The following is a 22,249-nucleotide window of genomic DNA, read 5'->3' on the forward strand; positions in this document are numbered from 1 at the left end:
TATAACCTCCTCTCCCTTCCTCTACATTTATATATATTTTATATACAATTTCAATATTATATATTGTAGTTTTAATACATTATTAATAATAAACGGAATTCTCGGGCCTTTTTAAATAAAGCTCTGTACGAAGATCAATTTAGACTTTCCGATATTATCTGTTTAATGAAATTATTCCTTCACACCTTGTGGCATAAATACCATATTAAATATTTAATATATTCTGATGAATAAACATTATATGTATTTTAGTAAATATATAATTTTAATGCACCAAGTATTAACATATTATAATGAACAAAGTTCCAGAATTCTCGTAATTCTCTGGTCCACCGGATCCGAACGATTATGGATTCGCGTGCAAATGTTAATATCGAGTATAATGCACAGCGAGGATTCATTTCCGCTCGAGCGGTTAATTGGACATAATGTAAGCGCCAAGTTAAATTTGACAGGCGGGCGCGCGAACACTTTTAACGGAGCTACCCGTTCGCAATCAGCGCTTATTAAATTCAGCCCAGTTCGAATATCGTGACGGAGGATAAATAGGATTTCTCCTTGCGCGCGCTTTATTGCGGCCCGGCCGCGGAAATGAAGTGCGCTGACGTGACTTGGCTCGCCGATCGATCTTAACGTCGCGGTTCGGAAGCGTAATATTTATGGCTGCACGTGTGCGTGCATGCGTGTTTGCACGTGTGCCTGCACGCGTGTCCACACGCTTACTGCACGACGACGTGCGGAAAGTCGCAGAGGATGCCGTGACGAATATCTATTCGCCGATTATTTACGATCCCGAACATGTTATCCAGTAGAATCGTGTTGCTGTCGTGCAAACAAATTCGGAAAATTCGAATAGGATGAGAAAAATTCAACATCCCGCAGTTTTTTTTTTCTTTTTAATTTACGTCTATCATTAATCCAAGTGCTATTTTATTTTCTATATTAAATTTATATGCAAAATTCATATTTGAAATCTCGAATCTTATTATCTCAAACTTCCATCTTAATTTTGAAATAACCAATTTGTTTTCATCTCCGATTTCACTTTTAATTAAATTTCTATTTTGATTTCCGATTTTGTGTTTTCCAATTAAATCTCTCTTTTCATTTCCAGCTTTATTTTCGATTAACATATTACGTTCTGTCATTTTCGACTTCTACGGTCCTCGATTCTTAAAATTAAGTCACCAAATCTTTCGGAATTTTGAATTTGTGCAATTCCGAAGCGAATCCCGGAAGAGATAAGAAATCGGTATAAAAAAAAGGAGAAGAAATCTCTCGGTGACATAAATCTCTTCGCGTAATGGCGTTAATCCATCACTGGGGAATTTATTCGAGCGCGAAATGAAATTTTCGGCGCAAGAAGCGTCGTGAACATTTAAGGCCAATAAAAGGCGGCAGCTGAAGGCGTGCAACCTGTGCGACCATGCGCCGCATATCGACTTATTGCAGAATGCATAATAGCTTTTCTCGGAAAAATCCATGAAAGTGCATAGTAGCATGACAAAATGTAAAACGGAAAAAAATTGTTATTTTAAAAATATTAAATTTCTTCCTGACAAAAAAAAAGTAAAAAAAAATACGCAATCGCGATGCGACAGAATGTATGTAACATAACAAGATTTATTGCATTTTTATCGTATTGAAAATTAATAATCTGAAAAATCCGTATGATCGAACGGAATTCGAAAACTGATTGTAAGATAACGGTATAATTTGTGATTCTTAATAATTAAACATTTTTTACATGTAATAGTTCTAATTAAATTAGGTCTTTTCAGTTATTACTCCAAAATTCTCCTTGAGTCAAACAAAATTTGGTAATCGGTTTGCGAAGTTAATTGAGCTTTACAAGATCGTGGGTTCTGTTCGAAAATCCGGAATATTCCTAAGTGGATTAAGGCGAGCTTAAGACTGGCTCAAGAAGTTGTCCGGCTAAAGTGATAGTACATTTAATAACCAGATTGCGGTTTGTTCTCTGCTTAATTGTTGCAGAATTTTGAGGATTTTAGATCAGGATATATCGCAAACAATGCAGATAAGAAGAAGAAGCGTATACCGTAAGAAATCATAATATAAGAACAAAATCGTTATTTAAAAAATATTAAATTTTATCTTAATAGGAAAAAAAAACAATAATTCTAACAGAATTTGTGCAACGTAACAAAATTTGAGCAACGTAACAAAATTTATTACATTTTTATTGTGTTGAAAATTGATAACCTTTGAAAGTCTTTGATGTAAAGATACACTTTTATTATACTGAAATAATCTTTATGGAATTGTATTCTCTTATGAAAGAGAAGCCTTATAAGATTAATGCGATTGAAATTAAAATTTGCTTGATTGTAAAATAAATTTATAAAAATGAGCATTGGTTGATATATAAAATTGGATCGAGTCAAATCGGTGAAGAGAGAATTGTGTATTCTGTCGCATTTCCGATATTGCCGAGTCATAGGAAAAAAAACATCTCTACGGACTTATTTATCAAACGAAAGTTATAACGAAAACATGATGTCAAACGAAATCTCGAGCAATATGAATCTCCGAGAACGATATCGGAATAATCCCCGTATCTTTTGGATATTCTATTGCGATATTTGTGAACATGGGTTTCGTTTCCTGGGAGTGTCCTTTCGCGAGTCTTTTAATCGCATGTGCGCACAAGCCCAAGGGCGCAATAAATCGCTCCTTTATCGCAATTTTCGGAACTATATTGCGTTTTGTTAATGCTCGCGGAACTCTCGTTCTAGTCGCTCTTCGCGGCAACATTTATTCATGTCCAATTTATCGCGACGAGCTTATCGCGATTAGCATTCTTCTTTCACGACACTTTCGTGCACTATGCATTACAAATCGATATTCAATTTAAAGAGAAATGAGATTCTTTTGCACGAATGAATAGTCTATCAATTTATTTATTTATCTTAGAGATAAGATAGAAAAATTTAAAAGAGCATAATATTGCAAGGAGAGTACAATTCAATTTTAATTTAATTTTTAAAAAACGTATTAATTTTGAAAACACGAATGATATATAGATTTGTTTATTTATTCTGACAATAATAAGCAAAAATACAGCAGGATGTAACCCGACAGAATTTATGAGTTGAAAATCGGAGAGAATAATATTGCAGAAATAGTGCCAAAGTAAATTCGATACTTGAACAAAGCCGTAATAACTACGGGAACATAGATATCAGTATGCAAAACGCATCATCCGAGATATGAGGGTGCGAAAGAGATTTTTTTACAAACCCTTTTTAATATTCAACTCCTTTTGCATCTTTAAATTCCACGTATGTGATTAAAATGAGTTAATAGGATTAGCTTTCACTGGAAAATATATATGAGAAATGTACGCAGAATTGTTACAATTAACTGTAATTTGATACATTTGACAAACACATACTTTAATAAACACTATTTAATTCTCGCAATTAAAGGACATTTATTGTAATTAAATTCAATTTTATATGTAAAGCAACGTATAAAAAACAAAATTTGATTTCCTTCATAAATGCAATTTAATTTTTAATTAATTGGAATTCTTTCAACTACATAAATCCGCTTTCACATGTTTGATAATATAGCTTTCAATAAATAAAATCTTCTTAGTAATTAAACAAAATTATTTCAACTAAATTTGAAAATTACCTTGCTTCATAAATCATAGATCCTAATTAGTTTGATTATTAATTTTAATTAGTAGTTTTTGCAATTATCGCGACGATTATGAATTTCGGAATAAAATTTTAGTTAAGATTAGTTAATTAATAAAGCAGAATTAAAATTTTAAGAAATATTCTCTCTATCATAATCTCCAATTAGCAATTTATAGCTTATTTATACAATAAAAATTTATTTATATTATATATAAATGTGGCGATAAATATGTATCACATTATATCACGTTATTTTTTTTAAGTTATTTTTTACTCATAAACGGTTTTCCTCTTTTCAGTTATATCAATTTTCAGAAACACATATTGATTTGCACAATAAAACGTTTCTAAAACATTTTTCATCTATTTATAGCTTCCATACACTTGTCCACTCTCTCTCTCTCTCTCTCTCTCTCTCTCTCTCTCTCTCTAACAATATTTAGAACAAATATATATCACACAATTTTAATGAATCTCTCTTCCACGATAAAAATATCTTGATAACACTTGTCTCAATGTCACCAGAATTTACTGTTCCCAGATTTCATGAAAAAACGTCCACGTAAAAATCCAGGAAATATAATTTTAATGATATATCACACACTTCATAAAGTGAGAACAGTTTGACATTTCAGTACCAGCATCTTCATAGTTTTAAAAAATTTAGTTTCAGAGAAAAACCAATAAGAGATTCGAAAGAATCGCATAAAAATACGCCAACATCAGTTTTGGAAGGGCAGAAAGGGTCATCAATTATTTATTGATAAGACATTGCGTGCATTTGATATAAGGGGCGACGACGAAGGACGAACAGGTGTCCCGATGTGGGCAGGCCGTGCGGCAACGCTTGCGCGTCGCAAAATTCTCGCCGGGGGTTGAGAAGCACCGGCGAGACAGCCGCGGTGGGGGTGGCGGTGGCGAAATGAAAGCCAGTGGGCTAGTAGTCCACGGCGAAGCAACCCCCGTGGATCGCGTTGTTCGCCCTTCGCGCTCGGTTCCGAGGTCGACCCGCGAATCATTCGCCCGTCGCCACCCCCGACCTGTTATCAGAGACGCGCGCGTTTGAAACCACCGTGGAAAGCCCTTCGGGACCCGTAGTGTCCGTTCGCCATGGAGGAAAGTTCACCGAACAATGTGCGTCCCGATTCTGCGGTTTTCCGAAATATCCGGCAAATTTTCGTTCCCCGAGTTTCCGTTAACTCCACTTGCTCAATTGAAATTCCTGAAACTGCGAAAATTCCAGAACCTTTGTTTCCTAATTTATTTAAATTCTATTAAAATTATTTTCCTTATTTCATTTATCCTAATAATAATAAATTTATTTTCTTAAATTTTTGTGTCTTACAGAGATAAATCTTGTAAAAAATATTAATGCCTTTATTAAATTCACCCGTTTTTGTCTAAAAAAGTTATATGAAAATTTCAAGATTTTAGAATTGTCAATTTTTTTAATTTTTTAATACATATATTTTTTTATTTAAACAAAATCTTTTGAAAATTGCTTCTTTGTTTCTTAATTAAACTAATTTCCATTATGTAAATTTCTAGAGGTTCCAAAACCTCAAAGTCCTGATTAAATTCCTTTAATTTACTTTTGGCTAATTTAATCTATTTTGATATAGTTTAATTCATTTCCTTGAATCTTTGAAAAGAACCTCAAAAAGTTTAAATTGCTTAAGAATTTCTATTAAAGCTACTAAGATTTTCTTTGTTTAAATTCTTGAAATCATGAAAATTGTAAATTATAAGATCTTAGAGCCACGAATTTTTAAGAACTCATTTTACCAATTTACTTAATTTTTTTAATTTCTAAATTTTAGAATAAATCCTTTAAAATTTTTTGTTTTACGTATTTATATAGCTCTTAAGACATTGATTTTCTTGTTTTTAATTCCCTAAAAAACACTCATTAAAACTCTGACATTTCCAATTCCCGAAACTGCTGAAATTTCGCGATTTATCTTAAATTTTAGAGTTTTAAGGCCATTAATTTTTCTTTTTTCAACGTTCTGATTTAACATTCTACATTCACACATCATTCACAAATCATAAATAAATCTAAGACACATAAAACGTTTTCTGTTCCAAGATTTTCCGAGATATTCACTCAATTAAAATGACGATAGGTTAATTGTAAAAAAATTTGAAAGTACGCTCGTATTATTAATAGCGATAATAATATTCGCGACTGCTCGCTTAAGCGATCTGCTCATCGATGTAAAACCTGTTGAACACGTAATCCCCGCTTTCCATCGATATATTACCCGGTATATCGGATCAGTCGCATCGATGGAATTGAATCGCTATCGATACTCGTAATTCGTGGAAGGCGCAGTCGGAATGGCCTCTTCCGTCTTCAGGAAAAAGGTCTTCTTCCAGAAAATATTTTATGATTTTACAATCCTGCATCAGGGAAAAATAATTGATTGATAATAAATCACTGAAGTATTTTAAAAATCAAATTATGGGATTTTTTTTTTAATTTCTCATACTTTTATGTTTAATTTACTTGGATCCTCGAATATTTCTATATTTACAATTTTATTATAAAATTTCGAATCTTTCAAATACTTGTAGTTTATCTACGGATTTTCAAAGTCCATCAATTTTTAATTTGTTACATTCTCGACTCAGCAATCTTCAACGTAAATTCTTGTTTCGCTCAAATTTTTATTTTGTAATTCCTAGCATTCTGAATTTTTCGTCTTCAATACCATGGCTTCCTGAACTTTCGTTCCTCGAATTTTTGGCTCTAAAAATATTTCATTTTGTTTTATCATTTTGAGCAATTTCAATCCTTTCTCAAGTCTCACAGTGCCGTGACGTTTTTCATTTATAGGTTATTTAATTAAATCATATCTATCTCTTGTAAATCTTCAATTTCATCAAATTTCACAAATCTTCTAATTCTCCGAAATATTTTCGACTATTAATTTTAAAATAAACCATCGTTACTCCAATAATTCTCAACTTCTAAAAAATCTTTGTACCGACGATTCTGAATAGTGCGCTTTCAAATGCAGAGTCCTCGCGTCCCGTGAAAGTGTGCGTTTTGGTGGGTGAAAGTTTTGACTGAGCGATGACGAAATCGACGACCGTGCGGGTCGTCTTGACGGATTCTTATGATTACTCGTTGTGGGATGCCGTTTCCTCGAACGGCAGCGAAATCGACTTGGAGACAACGAGCACGAGTCCCGCCGAAAGTCAGAGCGACACGGAAGAGCTCAACAATTGGTGGGCGATGCTGGCGCTCGTTTTGGTTTTGGGAACAGCCGCAGGGAATATCCTGGTGTGCCTAGCGATCGCTTGGGAACGACGGCTACAAAATGTTACTAATTATTTCTTGATGAGCCTGGCTATCACGGATCTTATGGTCGCTATCTTAGTGATGCCACTGGGGATCCTTACACTCGTTCGAGGTGAGTTTACTAGGATATAGCTTACATAAAGTGTAGAGAAGATGAGTCCCCGGGAGTTAGTAAAGGAACAGCTTGAAACCAAGACTATATATATTCACGGCTCGCAACGGAGACGTAAAATTTGAAGCAACATTTCACGTATAACGTTTTATATTTATAATATTTAGAATGATTTATAATATTTATAATATTTAACAAACAATATTAAGTAAAAATGTATCGACGAGATTAAATATTCACATGAGTGAAAAATGCCACTCGATCAAGGCGATTCTTCGTACTTAATAATAATTCTTATGAAGTTATACAATTTCCAATTCAGCAAACTGTGCGCTAATTACAATATTTGTCGGTCTTAAAACACAATCCTAAACTGAAGCTAGAGTAGTAATATCACAAATTAATCGACAAGCAATTTAAAATTATTGATGCAAATAAGCATCTTAGATAGTTGTTAATAATTTGATGCTAATAAACATCTTAAAAACTGTACATAATTTACTATGAAAAATATTATCTCACCCGGGATTTGAATCCGGATCTCCAATATTCCGTACGGACGTCCTCCTAATTCGACTACCGAGGCATGTAATAATATTAATCGCAATAACCAGTATACGTAAAATATTTAGTAATATTTAAATTTATAGTAGAATATTTAGTGATATTTAGTATTTTGCATATAATATTTATCGTCATATTTTATGCTTAACGTTGTTAATAATATTTATAATTTATACAAGATATTAAAAATAACATTTTACATATGATATTTAACTGTCACAATCTTGATATTTGTTAATGATATTATAATTTATAAAGTGTTAAGAATAAAAAATTGATGAGCGCTAACAATTTTCTAATGTCCTGAATAAAACGCGTGTCTATTTCGCAACTTAAGAGAGACAAGGGGATGTGAGTCGTACAAGGGTGCGTAAAGACGCACATTTATCATCAGTATTACCGTAGGTATCTATATAGATATTTGGCGAATCTGAAATAAAAGGACGAGAAATTTTCCAGCATCCTGAATAAAATTAACTGTTCAAAACAAGAATAATCGTCGGTAATGAAAATCCAAAGAGTAAAAGAATGTTATTTACAGACTATTTCGAGTAATTTGAGGCGAAAAAGGCATGAAATTCACATAAGGGCGCTATTTTACTGCCGACATTACCGTGTCCACATTTAGAGAAGCCGGAACGAAAGAATTAAACTTTCCTAACATTCCGAATAAAATGCTGTACGTCTATTCCAAGCGATTTGGAGGGAAAGAAAAAAAGGAAAGAGTAGAAATCGCTTAAGAACGCATGAAGGTCCAATTTTTTTGTCATCGATATTTCTATATTTGTACAATTTTGGGAAACAAAGATTAAATTCTATAACTTTTCCAACAAAATATTACTTGTCCATAAAAATAATAACGACCTGGACAACGACGCTATTCATATAGATCAGTAGCTATTTCGAACAATTTGGAGCGAGAGTAAATGAATTCTCGTAAACTCACATGAGGGCGGTATTTATTGCCGATAATGCTGTGCCCATATTTACACGGGAATTCAAATAAAAAGGTTAAAACGTTTCCCTACAAGAGTCTCAATTAAATGCCACCCACCTCTTTCGAACGATTTTTGGGCGGAGGCAGAAAACGGGTGGAAACGGGCGGCGTGAAAATGTCACAAACGCGTGTAAACCACGCTATTTTATCGCCAATGTTATTACGTTCATATCGGGAAAATCTATAACGGAAGGGTTAAAAGTTTCTCACTGATATTGTGAGTGAAATATCGCCTGCCTGGCGAAAGAATCAGCGGAAACAGAATTCCGGGGAAAATTTACTCATATATATATAAGGTAGTTTCCACCTCGTGTAATTCGAATAAGGGTTGCTAGTTATCGCCGATGTATCCGCAACAAAGAGGTTAAAAATCTACGAACGTCAAGTGAAACGTCAGCTGTCAAGGGGAAAGAATCGAGCCAGAAAGAAAAATCTATCTGAGTGATGCTATTCGTAGAACAACACTTGCTATTTCGAGCGATTTGTGGAGGCGGATGCGGGCGGAATTGGCGTAAGGGCGCATAAACCGCGCTATTTATCGCCGACATTACTGCAGGCTCACATCGGTCTTCTCGCGTGATAGGTGGCTCGCTTTTACGAGTCGCTCCCGAGAAGCTCAAGGCTCTTTGTTGGCCGAAACGAGCGCGCTTATGCATAATGGATCACCCGGTGGCAAGCGACTAGTAATGCTTACATGATACTTGCATCACAACAGGACGAGTGCAGCTGGTAACGGTAGCATCAGGACCTTCGTGTCCAAATCGAAAAAAAATTTATTGCATGAAGTTGTTAAGCAGTGGAACAAGAATTAAGGATATAAGGTAACTCCGGTATATACGCCGCACCTATCAAAAACTTAATTTATTAAGTATTATTTACTATGTTTAAAATAAACGAACTATATCAGTAAAAACTTTGTACTGTTTACTACTATGAAAAAAATATTAGAAATCCGAAATATTTATTTTTCATATTAAAAAAAATAAACTTTTTAAAACTCTTGCATTTTTGCCATATATCCTATAGGGGTGGGATATATGGCTACTCATAGGGGGAGGGGAGGTATGTACAGCTCATGAAAAATTTACAAATAATGCATGTAAATAAGACGTAAAATGTCACAATAACTTATAAAATGCGTTTACCTATAAAGTTTTATTAAGGAATAAAAATGATAAATATATGTATATGAAGTAATAAATAATAATTACAATCTTCCTACATATATTACAAGTGTTATGACAAGAGGTACATGTTTCATGTAATGCGTTTATTGCATTTAGTGCACTGATTTCAATCTGCGCACTTTGTATGCTTTGGGCATAAATCCTGCCCGCTAAAAATGCCATATATCCCAAACAAGTGGAAAATACAAAACAACAAACTAAACAAAGAATACGAAAGCAAAGCACTTGTATTTTGCTATACAACATGCTTTACTATTCCTCTACACGTATGCATCACGAAATAACCACTAGGTTTTTTACACGCCCTAGAGTAATCATTTTATGTAGATTATAATTTATGATGGCGCTACTTATTACAGTGACAAATCGATTCAACTCACAATAATTTCATTAATATTAACAGTAAAAAGCTGAAATTATAACTCGATACTAATATAACATAAAGGCATGTAACAAAGTAGTTGCGAGAAAATTACCCCCACTCTTTTTTTCTGACTTCTGCGGCGTAAATCCCAACGCAGCGTATTTGCCGCAGTTATCCTATTACACGTATTTTTTCAAGCAATAAGGAAGATTTCAAAGGCCCAGGGAGCATAATTTTTGTAATAATTTTGTTCTTTTTCAAATGTTTTATACGTGTGGCGTTAAGTTGTTTCGAACTTTGATAAGCATAAGTTTTATTGTCGTTTTCCATTATTGAAAACTGTAAAATTGTACATTAAATATAAATATTAATCTTATTGAACTGTTTCATGTATATAACATTCGTTTTTATACGGAAAGTATAAATCTCCAAATCTATAGTCACTTTTGCGGACCTGATAGATATTTAAAGCAGAAAGAAACTGCAAGGAATTAATAAAAATAGAAAATACGAAGCATTATTTCCATTGTCTGGTTGTCGATAATTTTCTATCAATTTTCATTAATTTACTTTTGCTGTATGTCACTGCGATATCGAATATCCGAATGGAAGCATGCTAATTTAATATAAATCTCTTGAAAATTTTGAATTTGATTTATGGAACAAATATTGACATATTTTGAAAGCCAAATAATAACTTCTCTTATATAATTAATAATAATGTCTCATAAATCTGCGATTGATAATTGTATAAATAACGATTATTATTTCTATTACATTCGTCATCTCCGTTAATTTGCTAATAGAAAAGTGCTATTTATTTATTTGACATATGTCGTTGACAATATAGCAATAATATTAAATATTAAAGACAATAAATAATAAAATTTAACAAAGAAATTAATTAAGTTCATAAGTGTATAATAAAATTTTAATTGAAAAGTTTAATTGAACGATCTGTACTGAGTTAAAGTATCTTTAATCGCAGATCGTGATTTCTCGACACGACTTTGCGGCTGCGTTAAACAACAACTTAATTTAGCCGAAGTGAGGTCAAATATAGACAGGCGTAGCGACCCACAAAGGAAAGACGGCGGGCGTGCACGGGAGGAATCAACAGGGAAACAGAGGATCGATGCGCAGAAATAACACGCACTCACGGGATTCGCCGCTTTAATTTCACCCCGGGGAGAAACGGATTCGTGTCTTGTATCGGTCAATCACGACCGCTGTTTCTACTATTGCTACTTCAAGGATGCTTGTAATCTCTGCTGAATTGTATTGGTTACATTAGAAATATCGATCTTCTATTTTCAGATCATTCCTGAAGAAACAAACTATCAAGATATATTTTACATTCTTTACATTGAGAAAAAATATTCTAAATTTAAATAAATATTTATTTCAATTTAGTTTTCTTCAGTGCATGTATAAGAAAAGAATTAAGAGAATAAAAAAATTCGTAGAATATGTAAACTCAAATCGATCAATTAAAAGAGCAAAATATTCTATAATTGACACATTCTCAAAATCGCGATGAGGTAACTTCTAGAGATTATGAAAATTTGAAAAGTGAAAAATTTGCGAAACCAAGGATTCATTAGCAAAGAAATAGATTTCAGGATGATGCTTCTTAATGAGCAGAGGGAAGAACGAAGGACGAAGACGGATCAAATGGAATATTCATCAAGTATAATTATTCGCTCACCGAGAAACTTTAGGATAGATCGATCGATTAAGTGTGCATCAACTTCAAGGTGTATCATTCGTCCCTGAGGAACACGTACAAGATGAAGAGAAAAAGATTTTGAAATCTCCACGTCACAAAAGTCAATTATTCCAAGATTTATAGATTCAATATTTTAATTTTAAGATTCAGATTCTACACAGAGACTAAAATCTGAGGCTAAAAGAATCCTAAACTTTAATTATCTCATTATTAAATAATATATAATTAATGTTATGTTGTATATATAAATATAATATTAAATAAAATATTGAATAAATAAAATTTATATAAATATATAAATAAAACATTTATGTTATATAAATATAAACAAAATGGATAATTTCAAAATTTCAAAAATTTTAAATATCAAGATTTTAAAAAATAATTTAATCATTTAACATAAATAAAAAATTAATCAATTTTTTCTAATTTTCATTCTTTAACAAGTAAATAATAATGGTTAAAGATTGACGAATGAAGCGGGTTAATTGATTTCATTATGTCAACGAGAGGAGGAATTTGAAGGGACAAGAGACGAGAATTGATTTCCGGTGACAGGATTTGATCCTAGCGAATGTATACTCTGGCTAAACTGTTCCTAGTCTGTAGGACACGCATGGAAATACGGTTAATTGTAAGTGTCCCGTCGACAGGACATGTCTGCGTGCCTCGTCAAGGTTCAGCCGCCTGAACTAACGAACGGAATGGGACCGGAACGTGTCCTTAATTTTATTATGCACGAAGAGAAGCTTTAATATAGTTACGCGAGACACATCGGCGCATCATTACACGGCTGATAATATACTGCTAATATACTGATACAGCGAATATCAGCATGAATAGACTGAAAGATCACTTTTCTGCTCGAAAAGAGAGAGAGGAGAGAGAGAGAGAGAGAGAGAGAGAGAGTGCACGCTTCAATTAACTGTCATGTTTAAGCTAATCGACAAAAAATAGATTATCGATTATTGAAATTCTCGACTTTTTGCTAATAAACTGATGTTAAAGATTGATATTAATCGATATCGCGTAATTAATTACACGAAACACTTATTAATATCTAATTAATGTAATTATGTGTCGATCATTCGATGTTCGCAATTAATTGAAAGCTGTTCATTGAAGCTGAATTTTCTTTTGGCGAAATCGTGAATACATAACGTATCTGAAATACGCATATATTAACATAATGCACGGCTATTGTAACATTTTTGTTTACTATTCTTACTAATTAGTATTAATTATTCTTAATTATTATATTACAAAAACTTATATAATTTATAGGTGCATATAAATTATTATAACATTTTTATAGTATTTGTTTTACTGGATAATATATTCAAAAAATAATAACGCAAAGGAAAAATAATATCTAGGAACGTCTCACTCGCGGTCTTTCATTATTTCGAAAGAGACGTGTCTGATCAAGTTAAGTCCTTACTACTTAAAGATCTTCCACAATGTCTAACTACAATCGATCTCGACTACTCAAGCATTGTTTGACTTTTACAGTACTTTATTACTCCAATAAGTAAATTATTCCACAAAAGATGATGTGAAAATGTTATTCCGAAATACATATAATAAGAAATACATATAATATATTTGATATATGATATGAAAATTGATAAATGTGCCGCGTCGGTGGGATCTCGAATGATCAATAATGGACCGTTTAATTAGGAAGCGGTTCTTGTGGACAGCCTATGGTGACAATCCTGAATTCCAACGTGTCGGACATGCGTATATATGATTATCATGTCACGTAGATTATCTATTGACTTTTCATGAACAGCGAATTAAGAAAATTAATTAATTAATTTTTCTATAATCAATTTTTAATATCTGAATTTATAAACACAATGCATAAAAGGCCAATTATATTCCTCGTCAAATTAATAAATATCCTGATGATATCTCTTTGTATCCTTTTTTAAACATTTAAAAAATTAAAAACATTAAATTTTAGAATAAAATAAATTTTAATTAAATAAAATTTAAAGTAAAAATTATTAAAAATATTAAAAATTATTAAAAATATATTTAAGATTTAAAAATATCTTAAATCTCAATATTTCCTAAATAGAACCTAAAATGTCATTACTTTTATTAGGTTTGTATAAAGGCATGTGTCTCTTGTAAAGATTTATACGGATTAAAGAAATGATTAGAGTCTCCATTAAATACTAAACGAAAATAACTTTTTAAAGAATAAAAGTCTGTGCAAAATATTGCAAGCCTTCTGTATTCTAAAAACATGTCAAAATGAAAGGTCATATAAAAAAAGATTATGTCTGCAATAGCAAGCAGATAGAATCTTTTTAATAAATTTCCCATGTGGAGGATATCACATCGAAAAATCTCTCTGACTGAAAAATCCAGTATGTAAAAAAATTGGTCACACTAAAAATCATGATTCGAAGTATGTTGTATATCAAATACACAAATAGGGAGCAATAAAACATGTAAAGCTCATGATAAGCCCGGATAAATTTCTTATATGCTTTTGGAATTAAATACTTAAAATTTCCAAAAATAAAACTATAGAAATCTAATACAGTAATTGATAATTGAAGTTCTTTAATTGTCTTATTATTAATATTTTCTTTCAAATTGTGAGCATTTAATTCAAAAAGTACATTTCTAGCAATTTTTTGAAATCTTTGAAATCTGAATTGATGCATTTGATGAAATGTAAAAAAAATGAAGCAAAAAGTGTTGCATTGAAAACGAAACAATGCATGATCGATCTCGCGCGAATAAATACGGAGCAAAATGTTTGCGCAAACTCTTGAGAAAGATCGCTGTTAAAGAGAAAGAAAGAGAGAGATAGGAAAAGAGAGAGAGAGAGAGAGAGAAAGAGAGGGAGAGGGAGAGTGAGAGAATTTGAAACGCAGGACCTATCGACTCGCATTTTGTCGCGACAGCTTTTGTCGACGCGAGGCGTGAACGTGATAGGTTGGATCATTGCAAATCACCCGCTGTGTGTGTACATGCTGCCACTCGAAATATCTTGGCTTATCCACTTGTACTTCGCGCTATGGCAGATCGATAGTGCCAATTTACTATCCCCGGGCCTCTCTCACTCTATTTTGCATATCTGGTGCGAATTTTCGCTCCGGATTTAACTCTTTGAGGTACGATAGTACGATAAACTAGAGTAGTTTCAATTTTAATAGTGTACTCAAAAATTCCCGAGTATTCCTGTATCCGAATAGAATTCAATTTCGTGGTCTTTTCATGGTTATTGTAGATTGCATCTATTTTGTTCGATACGTGTATATATAAAATGCGATTTTTATAACCACGACTGTTGGAAAAGGCGAGATGTAATTGAAAAAAGAATTCTATGGAAAAGGAATAATTAATGAGACATTTCTGTCTTTCGTTACAAAATGTACCGTGTAGGTATAATCTTGCAATTATCAGTTGTTTCTCGTAAAAGCGAAGAATCCGTTCTTAAATCATGCTCAAACAATAATAAGGAAAAAGTTTTAGTGAAATAATGAGGAAGAAGTTTAAGCGATGTAAATAGGCAATTAAGAGTTTAATTTTGCGAATTTTTAATGCGAAAACTTTTTCGCAAGACAAATGCAAGAATTACGAGAGCGAAAAGAACATTACGAGAATGCTGATTACTATAATTATTTACATTACTTATTTCGCCACGCGCGTGAACGCCTGTAATGGCCACATCCCACGAATTCTGACATGTAAGCGCCGTGGATTAATGAACTATTTTAGATTCTCGAACGCTCTGGCAAACTTTAACTTCCGACATTCTGGTAAATAGAAAAAAAAGGGAGAAGATTCAAGGATGCTCTCCAATGCTGCTGCAACACATAGTTTGTAGGGTAGCTTATCGCCTCGGATACTGAACACCTACAATCTCCTTCTCGAGTCCCGGATTCCACAGCCGATAACGGAAACTTGCTTCTCTCCTCGATAACCTAACCTATCGAGAGAGAGAGAGAGAGAGAGAGAGAGAGAGAGAGAAAGAGAGAGAGCTCATTATCCCGACTACTAAAACGCTTTTCCAGAGATTCTCGCATCCCGATTCACGAGAACGACCGATTCATAATCAACCCAATATAAACCACGTTTTGCATCACGTTACATTGATACTCGGAATTAATTCAATGTGTCTTTGACAGAGCCATTGTAAAATCGTGAATTCAATTATTAATTATGTAAATGTGGGAAAACACGATAGTTACACCGATGGCCACAAATAATTCCAGGCAATAAATTTAAGACCTTTTTCTCATTTCCTGAACAAAATTCGATGATTTCGGATAATTCGAGTGAGCAAGATGGAAATTATAAAACATATATTCTGCAGTATATCAGATTTTAATTCCCAGAGAGAACAAAAAATATTCTACGAATATTTTTATAAAATATAATTGTTTTCAATTTTTTAATACTTAAATCGCATGTTTTATAAATATACATAGAATATTCTATTTAGATATTCATATTCATAACAAAAAGGACATTTATAAGTGGTGCTATTCAAATATCTATGTACTACAAACATATCATGAATATATGACAGTATTTTTAATACATTAATATAACATTTTTAATGAATGTTTATAAAATATTTATAGAATGTTCGTGTGCTATCTAGTTTCAATAGATATTCAATATTTTCGTAAAAGTTGTACAGTTTATACATGCACATCGATTTTCAAATAAATAATTTTAAAATATCTTTCGCATATTCTCTGTCCGTCGATATTCAACAAGCATGTCGCAGTCTTCTGTCGAGACTCTTTTTCCGTAGTGAAAAGAAAAATGACTGAACGGTAAAACCATTCGTGATCGTCGCTCTTAGATTGTACGGACGGAAGTTCGCACGACAATCTGAGAAATGTAGTTTTTACGTGTTGCACTTTGTACGCGGAAGCGTCGCAGTTCCACGTGCATAATAGTGACAATTTCATGTAGTCTTCAGAAATTCGAAAGATTCGAGAATGTCATGTAACAATACGTTAAAATCACGTTCACGTCAAGTCGGCAAATAGCACAGCATAATCACAAGGCTCGATTTCATGTTGATAGCATCGAAACCGAGATTATATATCTAACGCTCACTTCAACTGGTATTTATCGAAGAGAGAAAGAGAAACAGCGAGAAACTCGCGTGAATAATGCCGCGGCGACGGTACCACCCCCATCGACAAATGGCATGCAACCCCCATTTACTACTCCGCTACTTCTGGCCGACTTACAGCTCGCGCCGCCGATGCGCGCTATATGTCATCCAGTTTCACACACAAGTGTGTGTGTATGTGTGTGTACGTACAACCGATCGTTAATCCCTGCTCGCTCGTTTCTCCGTTTACTGTCGCAATAATGCACCACCGTACGCATTTCCGCGTACGCGGGATTACGTCGCATTACACCGTGTTTATTCGCGGTTGCAGCATCACTACCGGGACGAGAGCCAACAGTCTGTGTGCGATAAACGTGACCAGTTTCCAGCAGTTTTCGCGACAATTGTCGTTTTATCGTTCTTAAAGAGAGTACCAGAGTGGCGGTTAAGTGCCACTTCAGATCGGTTACATATAAAGTATCTGTTCCCACGGCACTACACAATCAACATATTCTGATAATCAAGTACTGTACACTCAAAAAATTATATTAAATTTTAATAAATATTTATTTGAATAGTAGTAACTTAATATTTATTTGCGGTAAACAAATATCTAGATATTTGTTTACCGCAAATAAATATTTAAAAATATTAAAAAATGATCAAATTAATGGTTCTTGTACCAAATAAGTATGTTTACATTTAATAAATGTTCAGCTAGCATTATTCAAATAAATATTCATTAAAATTTTATATATTTTCTCTCAGTGCAATGATAATAAAAAATTACAATAATAAGAAAATGTGATCGCAAATTCGAATTTTGTTATACATAAAAATGATTAAACCTTCTTTCCCAAAATTCATTATTACAAATTGTGTATAAATATAAATGTACACAATTTATTGGAAGTGCATTAAAAATAAAAACTCTTCTAGATTCTACACGCAAACATATTATCTGTTCTCGGAATCAAGAAGTTACAAGTTACGTACGTGATGAAAATCTCGATACATGAATTACAGTTATTAAATCGGTCGGTTTTACACGAAAGAAAATAAATTAAATCAGATTGAGATCAATTTCCTGGAAAAATCTATGTGTAAATAGAAAGTCGAAGGCTTCAATTTTGCCGCAAGTTACGTGGAATCGAAAAAGCAAAGTCTATAAGTTACGTCGCGTCGTGAAACAGTTCATTATGGATCAGACTCGTTCTGTGTAAGAAAGATTGCCGAAGGATGCCATTAAAGGAAAAGGATTATTAATGATTCGATATCGACATCGTCGCGTTACTGACCGACGCGATTGTCGCCTTTCTTCGTGTCAGTGATTAATCTGACTGAGTAACTCAAAGTCCTCTTGAAGATTTCGAAGATGATACTTTGAAAAAGTATTATCCTTCTGATGTTGATACGACACATTATCTTTTAACAAGTTAGAAGCAATTTTATTTTTAATTTAACATTAAACGCAACTTTCAATATATTAAAATACATCCCTCCTTTATTTCAAAAGTGATTAAAAAAATGAAATTTCCTATAAAAGAGGAAAAACGATTTTTCACTTGATAAAAAATTATTATTGATTAACCAACTAATATTGGCAAAAAGAGTGTATTCTTAATATCAAATGTCATTTCCGTTTCACAACCCTTAAAAACTATCCTTTTTTAGTTGTGTGATGATTTCGACGATTTTTTATAAAATTATAAAGTTAGTTCAATGTTAATAATTGATAGGGGATAATTAATATTTACTTAACACATTCAAAATAATAACTCAAAAATCACGTTCTTTTCGTTGTCACTTTTGAAATAAGAATTAAGGATCTTGTATCTTTGAAATGCTACTTTTACTCTTATGAAGAATTTTGAATTCTCGATACTTTACTGCTGAACACTTGAAAGAAGTTAAATCAGTTTTCAAATCTTTTTTATAAGAGATTTTTCTTTCAACATTTCAAATTTATGTCATTTAAAAGTTTTTATTCCTCATTTTTTTCTTAATTGGCTGTCGTCATTATAATTCCAAGTGAAGAAAGAAATCCCATAATGCTGGGAAATCGAGGATCTACTTTTCACGATTCAGTAATAGATTAATCATGGTGGACATAAATCCTCATTGTCAATATCACTAAGCTACCTTTCGCGTGAATAGCGAGTCGTTTGTTATTATGCATCGGCGGAGCCATCCGTTAATCGAAATTTGCAACAGCGCAAAGGCCGCATCGATATGCTTAATGGCGCGATGGCGGCCATATTAAGCACTCAAAAGTGATGGAACGTGATGCAACAGAAACGCGATACCGCTTTAATAGCGCTCGCTACAAGTCTATAAAATTAAATTTGCCTGCAGATTTTCGTGTATCCATATCTCCGCGCTTCTCTGCTTTGAAATAAGTTCCTCCAACATCTGACAATTTTTATTCATTTCATTTTATCTTTTTCCTGAACCAATAAATTAACTTCTTGTTATATAATCTCTAAAATATTATTATCTTATTTTTTTACACGAATTTCTTTCGATTTATCATTGAAGAAAATAACGGTCAATTAATTAAAAATAAATATTAATAAAAGTAAAAACATTGTAATATTCCAAAATTTTAGCTTCTTTAAGAAGTCTTCCTTGAGTTGCAAGACTTCTCAAATGCATGACTCGCAGCAAAACTTTTATCCTTCAAATATTTGACCGTTGGCACTTTTATCTGCGCAAATATTTAGCTCTAGAGCCTCGATTCTTCGAATTTTGAAAGTTTCTTACAACGCATAAATATGACTTCACGATTGCGAATTCTCAGTTTACTCAATTTTTTAAGATCAGCGTTTTTGCCTCTCCGCAAAAGTTTATCGTTCTTCGTATTCTTAAATTTCCGCTTTTGCGGGAGATAGAATGAAAGCAGCAAGTAGAAGGAATGAGGAATAAATGGGACACTGAATGGGAATTTTCGTCGCGGCGAGCTATTTCCATCCACGCGACCCCTCCGAATCCATCAGGCAGAAAAGAAAAAGGAAGAACATGGTCCAGGATGTGTCAATACATCGCGCCCGAATTCGAGCTTGCACACTCTTCGATACAATTCCGCGAGATTTCAACTTGTCGATGAAATTTCTATTTGTAAACGTCTATCTCTTTTTATATGTCGACAAATTGGGAAACACCATGGCAACTTTCAGGAAACTGGAATTTCTTGACGCATTGTTTATCTAATTCGCAACTTGAAGTTTCCTTGGCAAAAATGCCAAGGTGATATGAAGATACTTATATAGACAATCTTATACAATCGGCAATGAAAAACTTTGCAAATTGAGTTCTAAAAATAAAAATAAATACAACAGCCTCTTACACTTGAATTTAATTTCAAGTAATTCTTTAAAAAGATTTCTATTCAAACATATCGTCGCCAAGATATTTCATTTTAAAAGTTAATACCTTGTATAGAAAAATGACATTTCTATAATTTCTTACTAAAGAAAAAAAATCAATTCTAAGCCGATAAAAGAATATGCTTACAAAGTTTGTCGACTTCTTTTAGTATCACCGTGTATATGTATCCTATATTTCATGAGATTTACGTACGCAATCCAGGCACTCTCGACGTTGAAATTTATTTGCTTATTTTAGTATTGATTTTTACTTTTGTACACATGTACAAAAGCCTAAAACACACAAGTGACTGAAACTTCATCCGTTTTAAATATTTCAAAAAGGATTAATTTTTAGAACAGGATTTTAATTTGAGGGAACATGTTTGTTCCCAAAAAGTTAATTTCAAGTTGTAACGAATCTTAATCTTAACCAAACTGTCTCATAACTAATTTTAAGTAATATTAAGTCCTATAATTAGTTTAGCGAAACTATTAAGGTACTGTGCATATGGAAATGTCATATTCTCAAAGTTTTAATCTTCTGAAACATTTCACTAAAGCAAACATCTTCTAATAATCAAGTATTATGTATTATATTAAAGTAAGATTCTTTTACAAAAGCATTTTTGTGACATTTTTATTTAAGTAAATTTACCTTAATAAAAATAAAAGCAACCCGCGTCATTCACATTTTACTTGACATAAAAATACCCTTTTATTTTTCTTATGATAATAAGTTGAAACGTGCGGAGGATTAAAAGGTCACTTTTAAACATTCAGATGCATGGAAACAGACGGTACGTGGAATGCATAATCTGATATTTCATATCCAAAACTGAATAACCTTTCGTTCATCATTTCTTAAAATAATCCGTTTTACGTTATGATTAAACAAAAAACACCACATGAAATAGAATATAATATTACCGAGTATAATATTACCATTATAATTTATATAAAATACATGTATATTAAGAAGAGCAGATAAAAAAATATGTATCCTGATTAAAAATATAAATTTGTAAAAATTTCTCATCTATTTTAGTAACAGTAATAGCGGTTCTAAACATGTTATGAACAATTTAATAAAAATTATAATTATATGGGTTTAAATATCTAATTACAGCTATATGGTTTTAAATATCTCATAAATATATTTAACACAAATTATAACTATACACGGATACAAATCTAAAAATATTATTTTCGTTAAACTACCAAAATAATTATATGTAGGATGCTCAGACACAATGATAAACGCAAAAAGTATTAATATTCTAATATTTAACTTGAACGTCTTACATAATTATTTTAATAGTCTAATAAAATTATTTTTAGATCGATTAAATTAAAATTAAATTAGATCTAATTAAAATTTTTATTTTTAGTAAAATCGTCCTTTCCATGTATTATACATAAAATACTTAGAAATTAAATCCGTTATTTTTAAAAATCAATTTTTATGAACGATTTATCTGTTTAATGCATTTTAAGAGGTCCAAAGAAAATTCTAGAATTCAAAAATTCTTAACATGTCCCCAGTTCAGAATCTCGTGTCTTAAATCTTAAACTTTTTCAACCTGAAAGGATTAAAGACAACTAAATTCGCAGTCTTACGGATCTTACAATTCCGAGAATTCAAGACGCCAACCTGTAGCTAAACTCCTAAGCTCAACGATTCTAGAATCCTAAAGTTCGACACTTCACAAAAGTTTTGAGAGAGGAAGTCCCGTTTTCTGGAAAATCCTAAAAGATATTCCCGAGACGAGAAAAAAGAATTTTTTTTTTTACTGAATCCCCCCTGCTCATTTCCCGACTTATCCTACCTCCTCTTTTCATCCACAGGGTCATT

General features: G+C 32.5%; 1 protein-coding gene across 1 annotated transcript in view; it reads left to right on the forward strand.

Moving 5' to 3' along the window:
* Positions 1-5,976: 5,976 nt before the first annotated feature.
* The window catches only part of 5-HT2B (5-hydroxytryptamine receptor 2B), a 56,661-nt gene continuing 40,388 nt past the window's right edge, over positions 5,977-22,249 (forward strand). Inside the window, exons 1-2 of the mRNA XM_018453457.1 lie at positions 5,977-6,035; positions 6,675-7,087. Coding sequence (XP_018308959.1) covers positions 6,748-7,087 — 340 coding nt within the window. The 5' untranslated portion in view covers positions 5,977-6,035; positions 6,675-6,747. The remainder of the gene's footprint in view (positions 6,036-6,674; positions 7,088-22,249) is intronic.

Source organism: Mycetomoellerius zeteki, unplaced genomic scaffold, assembly GCF_001594055.1.
Source record: "Mycetomoellerius zeteki isolate Tzet28-1 unplaced genomic scaffold, Tzet1.0 scaffold386, whole genome shotgun sequence".
NCBI classification, from domain to species: domain Eukaryota; kingdom Metazoa; phylum Arthropoda; class Insecta; order Hymenoptera; family Formicidae; genus Mycetomoellerius; species Mycetomoellerius zeteki.